At 52.5% G+C, this 14,478-nt stretch overlaps 8 protein-coding genes across 8 annotated transcripts; 6 read left to right on the top strand and 2 right to left on the bottom strand.

Annotated features, from left to right (window-relative positions):
• Positions 1-22: 22 nt before the first annotated feature.
• On the bottom strand, positions 23-3,344 carry SEPMUDRAFT_128861 (uncharacterized protein). The gene is made up of 2 exons (XM_016902238.1): positions 1,389-3,344; positions 23-1,295 (listed from the first exon to the last, which is right to left on the bottom strand). The coding sequence occupies exons 1-2, from the start codon at positions 3,070-3,072 to the stop codon at positions 325-327; spliced, it is 2,655 nt and encodes an 884-aa protein (XP_016756655.1). The 5' UTR covers positions 3,073-3,344; the 3' UTR covers positions 23-324.
• Positions 3,345-3,638: 294 nt separating this feature from the next.
• SEPMUDRAFT_152168 (ornithine carbamoyltransferase) lies at positions 3,639-5,569 on the top strand. Its single transcript, XM_016907284.1, has one exon. It carries the CDS (start codon positions 3,644-3,646, stop codon positions 4,733-4,735), a length of 1,092 nt encoding a protein of 363 aa, XP_016756653.1. The 5' UTR covers positions 3,639-3,643; the 3' UTR covers positions 4,736-5,569.
• SEPMUDRAFT_121308 (uncharacterized protein) lies at positions 4,802-5,139 on the top strand (the record flags this gene model as incomplete). The annotated part of the gene is made up of 2 exons (XM_016901679.1): positions 4,802-4,954; positions 5,065-5,139. The coding sequence occupies 2 exons, from the start codon at positions 4,802-4,804 to the stop codon at positions 5,137-5,139; spliced, it is 228 nt and encodes a 75-aa protein (XP_016756654.1).
• On the top strand, positions 5,394-5,896 carry SEPMUDRAFT_121307 (uncharacterized protein; the record flags this gene model as incomplete). The annotated part of the gene is made up of 2 exons (XM_016901678.1): positions 5,394-5,632; positions 5,695-5,896. 2 exons carry the CDS (start codon positions 5,394-5,396, stop codon positions 5,894-5,896), a joined length of 441 nt encoding a protein of 146 aa, XP_016756652.1.
• On the bottom strand, positions 5,595-6,365 carry SEPMUDRAFT_152167 (uncharacterized protein). The gene has a single exon (XM_016907283.1). It carries the CDS (start codon positions 6,358-6,360, stop codon positions 5,992-5,994), a length of 369 nt encoding a protein of 122 aa, XP_016756651.1. The 5' UTR covers positions 6,361-6,365; the 3' UTR covers positions 5,595-5,991.
• Positions 6,366-8,146: 1,781 nt separating this feature from the next.
• SEPMUDRAFT_74254 (uncharacterized protein) lies at positions 8,147-10,235 on the top strand (the record flags this gene model as incomplete). The annotated part of the gene is made up of 5 exons (XM_016910057.1): positions 8,147-8,534; positions 8,688-9,107; positions 9,200-9,512; positions 9,600-9,685; positions 9,856-10,235. The coding sequence occupies 5 exons, from the start codon at positions 8,147-8,149 to the stop codon at positions 10,176-10,178; spliced, it is 1,530 nt and encodes a 509-aa protein (XP_016756650.1). The 3' UTR covers positions 10,179-10,235.
• A 1,055-nt stretch (positions 10,236-11,290) lies between these two features.
• SEPMUDRAFT_128857 (uncharacterized protein) lies at positions 11,291-12,290 on the top strand. Its single transcript, XM_016902237.1, has 2 exons — positions 11,291-11,392; positions 11,470-12,290. The coding sequence occupies exon 2, from the start codon at positions 11,610-11,612 to the stop codon at positions 11,886-11,888; it is 279 nt and encodes a 92-aa protein (XP_016756649.1). The 5' UTR covers positions 11,291-11,392; positions 11,470-11,609; the 3' UTR covers positions 11,889-12,290.
• Positions 12,291-13,380: 1,090 nt separating this feature from the next.
• Positions 13,381-14,410, top strand: SEPMUDRAFT_53836 (uncharacterized protein; the record flags this gene model as incomplete). Its single annotated transcript, XM_016909278.1, has 2 exons — positions 13,381-13,567; positions 13,617-14,410. The coding sequence occupies 2 exons, from the start codon at positions 13,381-13,383 to the stop codon at positions 14,408-14,410; spliced, it is 981 nt and encodes a 326-aa protein (XP_016756648.1).
• Positions 14,411-14,478: the final 68 nt, after the last annotated feature.

Here is a 14,478-nt window from a genome sequence, read left to right as displayed (position 1 = left end):
CGGTTCCTGTGGTGAAATTTTTCATGAGATTGCTTCAACGACTCGGGATACAATACCTTGGTGGACACTCACTTTGAAGTGCACTTGGCCCATGTTTGCCGCATTTCTTTCAACAGTCGTCTATTTACACCTCCCTCCATACCATGCGCCCAAAACTCCATCGCTCCTATTTATCATCTCAATTCATGTGCTGTTGAACCCAACATTCATTTCACTCACACTCACATTCGCAATGGCTGCTTGCTTGCTTACTTAGACGTCGTCTTCCCTCCTCCCATCCCTCTCCCCATCCTACAGTCATCCTCCTCCTCCTCCTCCTCATCATCAGATTCGAATCCTCACCCCCAACCCACCACCCTGATACCACACCCTCTCTCTCCACCTACCCAATTGCACCCCGACATCAGCTTTCGCACTCAACTTCAACGTGCCTCCAAGCGCTCTCTTCACAGCTCCATAGCCCACACTTCCCAAACTCCAATCCACAGGCAATTTCGGCGTCAAAAAGCCTTCTTCGCCAGGGGTTTCTGAAATGGGAGGGACAGCCAATGGGAGAGTGTAAATGATATCACCCACAGGGTCGCCAATGTCGTGGGGATGACCGGCGGGATCTTCGTTGTAGAAGGCGGTGGCGTTGAGGTCGGTGATGATGAGGGTGGAATGTTGGAGGGGGGATAGGAGGAGAAAGGTGGCGGAGGAGGAGAGGAGGTGCATGGTGGCGTCTTTGATGAAATGTGGTCCTGAGGAGACTTTGCGTTTACTGTCGCCGTTGTCTGGCGCGCCATGATGGTTTTTGTCTTTTGGTGGCGAGTGGGCTCCGAGTTGGGGAGCGAGGACTTCGATGGGGAAGTGTGAGAGCGCTCGTCCCAATTTGGGGTTGGCCGGGATGGATTTCTCGTGCATCTGTAATGTGATGGTGGTGTTCCAGCCGGAGATGTACTGTGAGATGAGCTCGCGACCTATGACTTTCGCTGCGGGGCCCCCGAAGTCGAGGGGAGCGTATATGGCTTCGACTTTGAGCCCTGCGTTGAGACCTGTTGTGATTGATAGATCGCGAGCCGTGGCATGCCCGAGTAATGAGCCGTTCTTCATGATGTGGATGTCAATGTATGGTATCGTGGCAGAGTAATTGGTGGGATTCGTGATGTTTGCGCCAGCGAGAATAGTAAGCGATGTCGTGGTGGTATTCACGATATTCAAGTCCGTGATCCGAGGGTGAAGGCCTCCTATGAGGCCTTTTCCGTCGTGCTTAGGTGGGTGATCGCCATGGGAAGGCGGTTGAGGTCGAGAAATAGCTAAAGGTTTTTCTTAGCCTATCTACACTATGTCGTACACTCGTAAAATCATGATGCATTGCCGAACAGCAAGGAGAGGCGATTAAGACCTACGCTTGATGGGCACCGAGCCTTCAGCGGGTATCTTCCGTATCGCAAAATCGCCCAGGGCAGTATCCACGCCCACGTCCACCTCGGCTTTGATGGACATGACGACTGTCTTGCTGCCAAACATGAGCGCCTGGATGACATCGGTAAACACGTCTTCGTCTTGGATCTCCAGCGGCGCATCTTCTACGGCACTTTCCACCATGAGCATCGGCCCATCTTCCTTTCCGGCCTCGATGCGCGTGCTGTTTGCAGCTTGCCATTTGCTCAAGTCGAGCAGGCCAAGTTTCTTGCCCTTGTAGAATACGTCTGCGTCCGCTCGGACCTTATTGACGTCTATGCTGAAGTTCATCTCTTCTGGTAGAGCGACCAAAGCACGAACTTTGGCGCTGATTCGTGGATTGGCCGCGGGAGTGTTTGGCTCTGCCCACGGGTTCGGCAAGCTGAAGTGTGTATCTGTGAGAGAGAAGTTCTTGATCAAGTGGCCGAAACTACGGCCTGGGATAGGCACAGGCACGGTAATGTCCCGCATCAGGTCCGTGATCCAGCCAGGTGTGTCGAGGTCGGGCGAGTCGGATCCACGTACGTACACGGTGTTCGTCTCGCCGTGGATGTATCGTCCTAAGAATATGTCCAATGGCGATTTGGACGTGCCTGGACAGTCTTGTGTCAGGACGGCTGGTAGTTGATGCACAGTCCCTGTTGCATTTGCCACGACAGCCATCTTTGGCTGGATATGGATCCGCTCAGTGATTGCCTGAGCGAGCATGATGTAGGGATCACTTTTCTCGCAGTTGTCTACCAGAACGCCGAAGCTCAGAGGTGGGATGGTGAAGTCGACGGGAAAGCCATTCTGGACTTTGACCGACACGTCCGCAGCCATTCCCTTACCACCTGGAATGTCCACCTCGCGGAAGTTGAGCTTCTTAATGTCATATGCAGGAATGGCCGGAATATCGTCGTTGTCGAAAGTCATCTCTTGCTGCACTATTTGCTGCCCGAGATGGATCAGGCCGCTCTTCAAGGGCACTTGTGCTCGGCCCACCACCCTCAGGGAACCAAGACGGCCATCGATCCAGTCGTTGGCAATCCGCCTAATCCCTTCGATATCTCCAGGCGCAAGATCCGTCAGAAAGTCGATGCCCGTGATGTGCTGATCCCGAATATATGCTTTGATAGGAGGAATCTGTGCGGTGCCTAGCAGCACGTTGCCGTACTCTGGCAGCGAGACCGCCATGGTTCCACGGCCGGTCTCAACCTCCTCTGCAATGTATGTACATAACTTCCCCAGCCTCCGCACGGATGCTGTGCTCACTCTTGTCGAGTCCAGCTTGAAGTTGCCCTGTACTCGAGCACGCACTCCGGTAGACGTAAAGGAGTCGATGGAAAGGCTCGTCGGTTCGAAGACAATGGCTTCGGCAGCATACTGCTCCACTGCAGCTGGCGCAACAAACGCGAAGATGATGATCAGCGCCGCCACTACGCACAGTGCCAAGAGTGCGACTATGCTGGGCCATCGTCGCTTCTTGCGACCGCTGCTCTGGATGTCGCGTAGTAAGGATGTCGCCGAGGTCTCGTCTTGCGGTCGACTTTGGTCGGCATGCTCGGCCTGTCCGGCGCCCAGCAGCGGTGTGCTCTCTGAGGCCTCGACATCTCGCTGGCCGTCTTCCGCTCGCCTGCCGTCCGCCATATTGTCGTTGGTGTCGCGCCGTCGCCGTCGTCGTCGCCGTGTCGTGTCGCACCGCCAATCGGTCTGCTAGTCCCGTCGCCTTCGTTCCTCACGTCTCGACGCAACAGCTGCTGAAGCCAGGGTCGTGGATATACAGTCGAGGATGCACAACGAGACAAAGGAAACAACGGCACGGCCAGGCTGCACTGGCCGTGTCAAGTGACAATGTATACACAGGTGAGTAGTGCGGTCGTGAGTGTGGGATGTCGTTTTACATAGTCACGGTAGATCAATGACCGCAGCACACCTACTACATGGCGTGTACATGGAGGTACCACTACAGGTACCTACTAGCACAGCTGGTGCCTGAGGTGCCTGACGATAGCGATAGGCTGCAGTACCTAGTCGAGTCCGGCGATTGGCACGGGCGGGGTCTTCCGACATCCGGCCATGTGAGGGGTGGAGTAGTCAGCCGAGCAGTGAATTTTAGTGTGACTGTGAGGTGGATAGACCCGGACCCTGGGGAGCTCTATATTTTTCTGAAAACTTCCAAACTTCACTTCCTCCACCGTCACCACCTCGAGCAGCACAGATGGCGACCACCACGCGAGCCTTCCGCGCCTCCGCTCTCCGCGCCCTCAAGCCCACCACGCGCATGAGCAGCACGTCCGCCCGCCCCGCCGTCTCCCCCTTCGCCCCGAGACACTTCCTCTCCATCAGCGAGCTCGCTCCACAGGAGCTGACCGCGCTGGTGCGCAACGCCTCGAAGTACAAGGCGAGCGTCAAGTCGGGCGTGGTGCCCGCGCACCTCCAGGGCAAGTTGTCTGCCCAGACAATTGCCCTGATGTTCACCAAGCGGTCGACCCGCACCCGCGTGTCGACCGAGGGCGCGGTCACCATGCTCGGCGGCCAGCCCATGTTCCTGGGCGCCAACGACATCCAGCTCGGAGTGAATGAGTCGCTCTACGACACCTCCGTGGTCATCAGCAGCATGGTGTCGGGCATTGTCGCCCGAGTCAATGCGCATGACGACGTGGCCGACCTGGCCAAGCACAGCAGCAAGCCGGTCATCAATGCGCTGTCGGACCTCTACCACCCCCTCCAGACCATTGCCGACTTCCAGACCATTGTAGAAGCCTTCAGCGCAAAGAGCAAGAGCTGGAACCAGGAGAGCTTGGGACTCGAGGGCTTGAAAATCGCCTGGATCGGCGATGCCAACAATGTCCTGTTCGATTTGGCCATTGGCGCTGCCAAGTTGGGCGTAGAAGTAAGCGTGGCCACACCAAAGGGCTACGAGATCCCATCGTTCATGCGCGACATCATCAAGAGCACCAATCCTGCATTCAAGCTCACCGAGACCAACGTGCCAGAAGAGGCAGTCAAGAACGCAGACATCCTCGTCACAGATACCTGGGTCAGCATGGGACAGGAAGCAGAGACCAAGAAGAGACTGGCAGATTTCGCCGGTTTTCAAATCACCAAGGATCTTGCTGTCCGTGGAGGAGCCAAGCAAGACTGGCGCTTCATGCATTGTCTCCCCCGCCATCAGGAGGAAGTTGCCGATGAAGTCTTCTACTCCCCAGCATCACTCGTATTTCCAGAAGCGGAGAACAGGCTATGGGCCGCCGTATCAGCTATTGAGGCCTTTATTGTCAACAAGGGCGACATCAAGGCGACATCCTAGGAGGGTGATACGGACTTCCCACCTAAGAGACAGGCTACGTCTCCCCGCGCTCACCACCAATCCAGCATGAGTCCCATGCTGCCAAAAACTGCACAGACTGACGTGCCAAAGACGGACAAAAACGGAGAGAAGATGTACACTGCGACTGAGGTCCAGAAGTTGGGCGAATTGTATGCAGCCCAGGTCCAGCGCCGCTTACAGATTGTCAAGATTGTCATTGTGCTCATCTGCCTTGCTGCTGCGACGATCCTATCTCTCCGCTAGGGTCGCAGTGTTCTGATGAGAATGGATAGGAGGTGACACCTAGCTGCTCTGACAGCACAAGGTAGCCCCGAGCGGAATCACTGAGACGAACACTCTGCTATGCGGAGTTGAAAGCCACATTCGCTATCTTCGCGAGTTGAAGATGCTGGCTGTGTTTTGAGTACACACCTGAAGGCAGAACTTGCAGCGTTTGAGCGAGCGAGCGAGCGCGCATAATGTGAAAATGACTGAAGAACAACAACAACAATTTCATTTTCAAGCTTCCACCAAATACGCACGCAATTGATCCACTGACTTTGCAGATTGCCACTGACTATATAGTAAGGCCACTGAAGAAGAGGAGGGGGAGAGGGGGGAAGGGGTAGAAGTCGACACCACGCGAGGTCGCTCAAGAATGTTCGAGACGCTGTCGCATCGGCACAACCACAACATAGCAGCAGCCACCGCCTCCGCCGCTTGTTCTACTCACGGCCATCACGACACAGACGCGCTCGCGCATCTCCCCACCTCACGCAGCGAATTCGCACCCATGTCGTCCGTGAAGGCGACCGAACCCTCCTTGGAGCCCCCACCTCGACCGCCATCCTCACCAGGAAAAGAAGAAGAAGAAGATGATGATGATGAAGAAGTCTTGTTCCAGCCACGCGGGAAACAACAAAAGCGCCCATCTTCTTCTCCCTCTCTTCCACACCAAGGCGCCGCGCCATATCGACTGCCTCGAAGACCTCCAATCACTCTCACGGCATTCTTCTCACTTCGACTTCAGCCAGGACGCCAATCTTGGATGACAACAGACCACAAGTCGCGGCTCCCCCTTCAAGCGAGTTGATCATCCCCGTTCCAGCTGCTCAAAATCTTGAAGAAGACGAAGAAGACGAAGAAGAAGCAGGAAAGTGAGCAGAAAGAGATAGCCCAGAGATCTGAGCCAGAGGACAATGAGACGATTCAAAGCAATTGGACAGATTGGTTTAACGAATGGTGGAACTATTTGTTCAACGAAATTTTTGGTAGTCGAGGAGCAGAAAGGGAAGAAACGTAATTAGCGAAGCTTGCATTGCAATTGTCTCTGGGGCGAAGATGACCACTGTGGGATTCTCGTTGCAGATGCTGCAATAATCGAGGAGTGAGAGGAGATTGTAGTAGTGAGGGAAAGAGAAAGGGAAAAGGGAAAGGACTGCTTGACTGTGTAGCCAAAAAAGAGACGTGAAAAGGATGGACTCACTACTTTTTCCTTTCTCAATGGCAAGTTGTCCGAGTGGAACGCAGCGCCCATGATTGTACCCCGTGAGGGACAAGAGCAGCCACGGTTGGTATTCGATTACTATTGGGTATACGAAGATCAACCAGGGAACTGGATGCATAACCAAGAAGCGGTATATTCAGACTTTCTGTCCAATCCTTCTCACAAATTGTACTTCCAGTTTGATATCAAATACGCGTACTAGTCAGTTCCGATATACCCTAACGACCGATACCTGCTGGCATTTTCGGTACCAGGGATAGGGCAGTTCCAGCCGACGAGGATGCCCTAAGGTGAACGGTTCGCATCGTTTACCATGACGGAACTAATGCACATTGCATTGGGGGCTATTCCACCGCCCAACCCCGAGCCGTCACTCATGTACGGAGGGGAGAGGCCAGATGTCCAACATTGCTCGGTGTTCATGGATGATGGCTTCGTCATAACAAATGGACAAATGGTACCTTGTCACGGAAGCAGCAAAGGGAAGGGGTTGCTACCTCCTGCGTGGCTCCCCTGGTGGCCTGGCGGGGAAGGGGAGCCCCATGACTATGACTTACACATGACTAAGCGATACTGTATATGTAGGTATTACATTTTGATCTTCATCTTTGACTCTCTCTCATAACAAAATGGTAGCATCGGAAGAGACTTCCTTCCCTCCACTAGCCTACGCGTAGGCACCAGCTATCTAAGCACCAGTCTCTCCCCAGAGACGTTCAAGAACCTCGATCTCCGCCAGCCAACTACATAACCCCAGCAACAGAGTTGGATCCCGCGCGCGAATCTCAATAATACGATGGTGGTAGTGGACTTTGTCGCAAAATCCGCCTTGCGCTCTGAAGGACTAGGATATGACCAGGGCGTTGAAGATATGATTGGCGTATAGAGAGATGGAGGGAGGTTTCGCGGAGATATATGTATGAGACAGTTATGTACATGTAGTGTCCTTTGGCTACGACTGCAGACGTGCCTTGAGTATCGCTGGGCCCGCTCGTGGAGTATTTCGGATGAACAGGGCGAACTGTTGGATCAACTTGACCTGGTCTGGCCGAAGGTTCGATATGCGCTGTTGTCGACTTCTTGGGTGGTGGGTGGGCTTCTTTTACGTCCGCGGACTGGTGCTCAATGGCTGGTGCCCGTGTCTAGGCTGGTTGAGGTTGGTCGGACGTTTTGACCGATGCTACCATGTTGTTGTGAAGTCGTCAAGTAGATGATTTTTTATCTAAGTGAGGGTAGGAGCTAATATACATGGTCCCGGCACGTGACCGGGTGGGGCCGGTCACGTGCCCTTCTGGAGGCTTCTCGTAACAGGCAGGGAGTGAAAGTGCGTTTATTTTTGTGCATTTCGTGGGGGCTGGGGGATTAGTCATGATTCGGTTGGAACATCCCCAGGTATGTGTTGGTGGTACCAGCCTACCAGGTGCGTTTGGGTCAACTTCACCTCTTCGGATTTGGTGATAAAGCAGATCATTTGTAGGACACGAAATCGTATGTTGATATATACATATACCTCACTATATACGATAATTTCCAACCCATGTCTAGCACATGCTAGCATACGCCCTAACTTTAGGAGGTAGTCAATCCAATCCAGCGCCACCCGAGGCATACTTTAACTTCATCGTCGCGCAACCAAATCTTGGCAAGAAGTGTGACAAAGAAGAAGGCATTCATGGCATTCGTGCTCGACAGTCGCTGGATGCGATTTTGAGGTCGGAGGGACTACTCTCTGGGGGGAAAGGGAAGAAAAAAAAGCGACATCACCTTCGCTACCACGAAACGTGCGAGAAATCCGCCGCAACACACAAGAGACCTTCTCCATCTATATCCAAGAGCATGCAATTTTCCACCCCATCCTCCACCCCCTCCTCCTCCAAGAAGCAACACCACCAAACCCACCAACCATGTCCTCCTCCTCCCTCCTCCCCTCCTCCCCCAACGAGCGCACCGAAAAACCCCCCAACAATCCTCCCCGCAAGTCCACTACCACCCTCATCCTCCCAACCCTCCAAACCTCCCTCTCCACAATCGGCCATTTCCTTTTACCAGAATGTCTCATTGTGCATTCTCCTCCGCAAGTCCTCCACGAAACTTCTTGGCTCGACGGGCTGCGAGGCGTGGCGGCTTTGTTGGTGGTGCTGCAGCATGAACATGCTATGGTGAATATGGGGTTGCATCGATGTTATGGTTATGGCCATGATGATGAGACGAGGTCGCTGGCGTATTGGCCTGTGGTGCGATTGTTGTTTTCTGGAGGCTCGTTTGCTGTGATGGTGTTTTTTTATATTTCTGGTAAGTTTTTTTATTTTCTCTTTTATTTTCTCTTGGAGAGGCGGGGGGGTGGGGTTGCTTGTTGGTTAGAGATGTGCCTGTCATGGGTTTGAATTCGTTTTCTTTGATGAAAAGGGCTTTCTAATTCGATTTTTTTCATTTTGTGTTTTATAGGGTTCGTCGTCCCACGAAGAATGATCCAAATGCTACACGAAGGGCGACAAACCGAGTACATGGAAGCACTACAATCGGCCATAATCCGCAGACACGTCCGTCTCCTCATGCCAGCATTTTTCAGCGCTCTGCTCATCATCGTATTCTATCACATTACCGGATTCGAGGAGAACTGGTCCGGTGGCCGCGCCAGTAATATTTTTGTGGAATTTCTCTGGTGGATATTGGATTGTCTGCACACTCTCAACTATTTCACTGCCTTTGCCATGCGGTACAACCCTGTCACGTGGACTATTGTGGTCGAATTGAAAGGTAGCATGGCCATTTTCGCATGGCTGTTTGTGGTTCATCGACTCCGTCCGCAGAGAAGGATATTGCTCACGCTTGCATTGAGTTTTTTTCTTGTCTTATTCGGTTTGGGTAAGTACAGTACCTCATAGATACATTCGCGCATCCCTGTGTGAGAGATGGTATGGCTGATCAAAAGAAAACAAAAAATTGAAAACAAAAAGGCTCCTGGTTCGCCGCCTTCTTCGTCGGCATGCTCTCATGCGAACTCGACCTTCTAAACGCTTCAGGTGAACTCACGCACATCTGGCTCCCCTGGACGAAAATTTCCCACTATCTTGCCCAGCACAAACGTCTACATGCCCTCGTGCTGAATGCAGGGATCATTCTGGGTCTGCTATTTGCTTCCACGCCGATGCTCAAAGGACCGTCGGCGAAAGAGGCGATTGAGCGCTGTGCGTGGCCAGAGACGCTATTCAATATTGTTCCGTACCATTATTGGCAGAACTGGCCGACTCTTGAATATCGCGATTTCTGGTCAGTTGTGCCTTTTTTCGAAGTATCGTTTCTAGTAGTATGCGAAACGGAAAAGACGCTCTTGCTGACCAATCTTTTCTCGTTCAGGTACTTCTGGGGCGCCTGCTTACTCGGAATATCAATCAAAGAAGTCAAATGGGCCAAAAGCCTCTTCGAGACAAATTTCGCACAGTGTAAGTGGAACGACAGACAAATAGCAGAGAGAGAGAGAGAGGAAACAGCCCCAAAAAATGGGTGCTCTTGCAAAACTACCTAGAGAGAGAGAGAGCCTCTCTTAACCCGAGCCCTCCTACAAATTAAGCTAAATTACCTTCCGCTAACAACTAGAGAAACACACATACAGATCTCGGAAGACATTCCTTCTCCCTCTACCTCACCCACCTCGTCGTCGGCGCAACATTTTCGCGTATAATCTTCATCCTCTGCGGATATTCTCATCTCGGAGGACCCGATGCGAATTGGCCCTTTGATCGCATCGCAGTAGGCGCGTGGCACGACTATTTTCCCGCAAGTGTGGGACCTCAGGGATTGACGCCGGGGATTATCTTGAATTTGATGTTGACTCTCCCCGTGATGTTTTTTGTTGCGGAAATGGGGACGAAGGTGTTTGATCGGCCGAGTGTGAGGTTGAGTCAGTGGGTGTGGGAGTGGTATCAGTTGTTATGATAGATGGTGTGTACATAGCACATGTTTCCGAAGGAGTGTGTGTTTTCATAGATACCTAGGTACCTAGGTAATCTGTCTTGCTTCTTTTCATCCCGTGCGCGCTAACGACTCGGCTGAGATGAGCAGAGCCTTGCCTTCACAACCAACCAACCATAAACCTTGCCTAGCATTGGTTAATCCGTACGACAAAATAAAGAGTCCAGCTAATTTGTACCTCGCACTGGCGACATTCATGTAATAAGGCAATAAAAGATGCCCAGCGGACCTCCCGTGAAATCACATGTTCCAGTGGTGAGAATGCCGCTCTGGATGTCGCGTCAGTATCTTCATGACCCCAGAAGACCAGGAAGTACGGCGAAAACTCACGCAAACTGTTGTACATTCCGAGCCTTGCCTAGAACCAGCGTTTCCACAGCTGTCCTGGACACAACTTCCAATATCGGGTACACGTCGAAAGAGACTGTCGCGTTCGTTGCTTCTGGGGAGAATTTGGGCTCGTGGCGCAGCAGTACAGATACTGCCGGAGAACAGGAAGCAGAGTGTTGCGGTTGAGAAGCGCATAATTGCAGGATTGAGTTCGGTATGTGGTTGGGTCTTGGCGATCGGTTGCTTCAAGTTGGGTGCGGAGAGCTAATACTTGCGTCCAGGCATCTGTTTAATAGACGTTTGTGCAACTTAGTAATGCCTCATTCTGTCAGGTCTGGTGCAATGTCAGGATTAATACGAGGAATTTGAGGGCGCAGCTTACAGATGTAAGCCGGGGCTTGCGGGTGTCATAATAGACTCGTTTTCCCTCGTATCAGGCGCGATTCCTGGAAGTAGCAAGAATTTGTCGAATATCTGCCCTGTCCGATTGTGCTGTCGCACTGTAGGAGAATTGTATGTGTTAGGGTTGCTGTTGTTGTAAGCAAGCTTCCGGACGCTATTGGTGTAGAATCCCAATAGTGGAGGTGAATGAAACGATCTGCATAGCGTTCATTTATAAATACTGTGAATTAGATCTTCCAGTGGTCAAGATCGTAATCAGAAGCCAGAAATAATCCTATTGGCGTGGATAGCCCACCTGAACCATGTTCTGATCGGATATCAAAGGACGCCGTATAAGCAGCTGCGCAAGAACACCTGAAAGCACATAGGGTTGCAATATTCTTGTTATGAAATCACGAAGCCAACGACCGAGGTGCTCCGAGCATGCTTGCTTGAATTCCCATTGACTGGGGAAAGATTGGAAACATTGATCTGCCCTTAGCTGCTCCTGCCACCGCGTGGCCAAAGATCGCTTTGCACTCACATCGCGCCAATTGATTAGAGGAGTTGTGACCAACGGCAGGCATGGTCAGCTCGTCGTGATGCCTTCAGCATCCAGTATGAGAGCCCAAATGTCTCAGTTGCGTTTCTCTGTTCAGTCCCGACATCGAGAGGTGCACGAGGATGTCTCGTACAGCAGCACTATCAGATGGTCCTTGGATTGAAAGACGCCCCCTTGGCCCAGTCATGGCGCCCACTTACTTGAACGCAGCAGATGACTTCTTATCCACTTTCTCGATCTCCCTTGCGAAGTCCTTGGGTGCATCACGGAGGTGGTTCCGTGGAGCAGCGACCCTGGTTTTCCCTGAAAAGAGCTGCGTTCGACTTGTCGACATCTCGGGACCACTTCAATTGACGCTCGATAGAAGTAGCCCCCTCCGCTCCGCACAGCTCAACACATGAAGACTACGACTCGTACATAGGCAAGGTCTCTGTGCAGTCCGGGTTGGGTGCTGGCTGGGCGAGGTCGCTGCGTACCGGGTGGAAGTATTAATCCGTGTGGCCCGAGTGGATGTGGTCCCGATGCTTGCCATTGTACTTAGCTTATGCTTGGTGGAAGTTCTTAGTCGGAGACGGACACGGCTAGGTAGTTCTGGTACTATCTCGGTTGTCGACTTTATACCACTCCAGATGTGCGTGGATTATGTAGCTGGAGGCGATGTTGTTGCGCGAGGGAGAACCTTGAAGATTTCCCGAGTTCCGTGCCAAGCCTCGTCCTCATCTCATTTCGCGTCATTCTCGCGTTTGTCGCTATCCTTCTCTTTCTTTCTCTCTACAACTCACTCTTCGACACAACATCACCACCACCACCACCGCCAGCCGTCTCACCAACACGCCAGCGGGTGTCCATTATGAAGTTTCCTCATGTCTTGAAGTCGAAATTGTGAAGCACAAGCACGCGATGAAACCGCGGCAATGGCATTCTGCTGCTGTGCAGTCTCGCGAGACGCCCACTAAGGTAGGAGGTAGAACGCGACACGCTGAAACAACCACAAGCGGCGCTTCGAGAACGAGCAACACTCACCAACCAAACCAACGCCGTCGAATTTGCTCCAGGAATTAGCCGCACTATGCATACACGCTGGAACAATACCAGCCAACCGTGGCGCCCGTACTACAGGAAACTCACGCTGGACGCAGTGGACGACATCTACCGACTACTGTATGAGCTGTAAACGCTCTGTGCAACCGTCGGACGGCTCGCGTAACTATCGTCTCCCGCAACTCTTGTCTGCAAAACCGCCCAAAGTGAGCTCCAAGTACAGTGTTTCATCTTCACCAAGAACTGGCGCTCTTGATGCATTTCACTCTCTGGACGAAACGGCCACGACTATGTGGATCCCATAGTGCGCGCCTATTCATGGCATTTCCCAGTCTCGCGACAATAGGAACGACCCACGCGATTCTGGTCCGAGCATCTACACATCTGCTCAAGTGAAGCCCAAGCCCATTGTGTGTTCACTTTCAGGTATTGTCAGGCACATTCTATTGTCCATTCCATTCTTCCACGAGAAGTGCTCTATTGCCTTCGACAGGCTATTGCCTTTTCTCTTTTCCTTCGCTCGTCTTCATTTCTTCCTCGACATATCCACACTCTTCTTCAGACCTCTTCGCCGGTCGATCAGATCCCTCCCAAGATACCGCTTGTCAGCATACCTTTTACCACTACCAACAGGTTGCAGGCCAGCCGATACGACTAATCAGAAACCTCCACACCCACGGCACATGTTTCTGCGCCTCTATCCGACCGAGAAGTATGGCAATTGGTAAAGTAGTCTTTGGATGCCCATAGCTGATCTGACACAGGCTCGTCTATCTGCCCTTTGAAGCCGACCGCATAGAAGAACTATTCGCGAAGCTCAAACAGACAAAGTCTGAAAAGAAGGCCAGCAAGATGACTCTCTCGCCCAAAACACTCTCAGGCGCCGGGTATATTATCCTGAACGGCATACGCGCTATGAATATCATCGCCTTTCTTGCTGTCATCACCGCCAGCGTTGTGATGCTGGTCAAGACGAACACAGACACCCACCTGTTCTTCTTCGACGCGCTTAGCCATGTCATCACGCTCATCTCAAGCTGTGAGTGCCCAGTTCCTTAGCACAATCGACATCAGGCTGACCATTGCAGTATTCCTCATCACCTCTGAGCTTCCGATCTTCAAGGGCTACTTCGCCCGCAACTGGCCACTCCTCAGTCCTTCACGTGGCTTCGTGACCCTTGCAGTCGCCATGATCGTGATTGGCATCCAAGTCATGGGCAACCTCAATAAGTCTGCTGGAAGTCAGCAGGCGCTTGGCATGCCTTTTTGGCGGATTGTAATTGCTTCTGGCATTCTTGTCTTCACCCTCGGATGGATCAATCTGCTGGCTAGCTACATCTTCCGTGACACAAAGCAAAGCATCACAGCACGCATGGTGCGCTCTCATGGTGCCGTCGCGATTCACAAGACACCTAAATCTATCTCGACCGACTCGTGCGGCTCTCGCACACCACCAGCACCTGTCCTTGCGCAGTCATACATCCCAAACCCGATCACACCATCGCCAACCAAGACCACTCCCCACCGATTCAATTTCCTGAATCCAGATCGTCGCGAGTCGGGTTTGCCGTCGTATCGCACCGCCGCTGCGGCAGCATCTCCGTCGGTGTGTCACACCACCGGTGATGCGCCGCGCTCGCCAGAAAGCAAGTACTCTCGTGCTACAGTCTGCACCAAAAAGAAGGTCTTTGGCATGTTCGGCAGGCAGAGTCGACAGAGCCTTGCGCCGCCGCTCCCCATCAACATCGAGCACCGTGAGATGGAGATCAGCAGCCCGATGGGTGTGAATCCACAGTTTGCACATCTTGTGCAGAGACCGGATAGTGCCATGCACCCTTCCAGATCGACTGGCGAAAGTGAGGCCTTCCGGTGGCGAATTTGATCGCAGACGATGATTGCATTTCGTATCTCTTTACGTCAACAGATGGCCCACAGGATAAGAAACATCCA

The sequence above is a fragment of the Sphaerulina musiva genome (assembly GCF_000320565.1).
Source record: "Sphaerulina musiva SO2202 unplaced genomic scaffold SEPMUscaffold_12, whole genome shotgun sequence".
Taxonomy (NCBI): domain Eukaryota; kingdom Fungi; phylum Ascomycota; class Dothideomycetes; order Mycosphaerellales; family Mycosphaerellaceae; genus Sphaerulina; species Sphaerulina musiva.
This window is presented reverse-complemented; position numbering and strand designations above follow the sequence as displayed.

Coding starts and splice junctions, on each gene's coding strand:
- SEPMUDRAFT_128861 (XM_016902238.1), bottom strand. CDS start 3,072: ATGGCGGACGGCAGGCGAGCGGAAGACGGCCAGCGAGATGTCGAGGCC. Junction 1,296..1,388: donor AGGCTCGGTGCCCATCAAGC/GTAGGTCTTAAT, acceptor AAAAACCTTTAG/CTATTTCTCGACCTCAACCG.
- SEPMUDRAFT_152168 (XM_016907284.1), top strand. CDS start 3,644: ATGGCGACCACCACGCGAGCCTTCCGCGCCTCCGCTCTCCGCGCCCTC.
- SEPMUDRAFT_152167 (XM_016907283.1), bottom strand. CDS start 6,360: ATGCATCCAGTTCCCTGGTTGATCTTCGTATACCCAATAGTAATCGAA.
- SEPMUDRAFT_128857 (XM_016902237.1), top strand. CDS start 11,610: ATGTCTCGTACAGCAGCACTATCAGATGGTCCTTGGATTGAAAGACGC.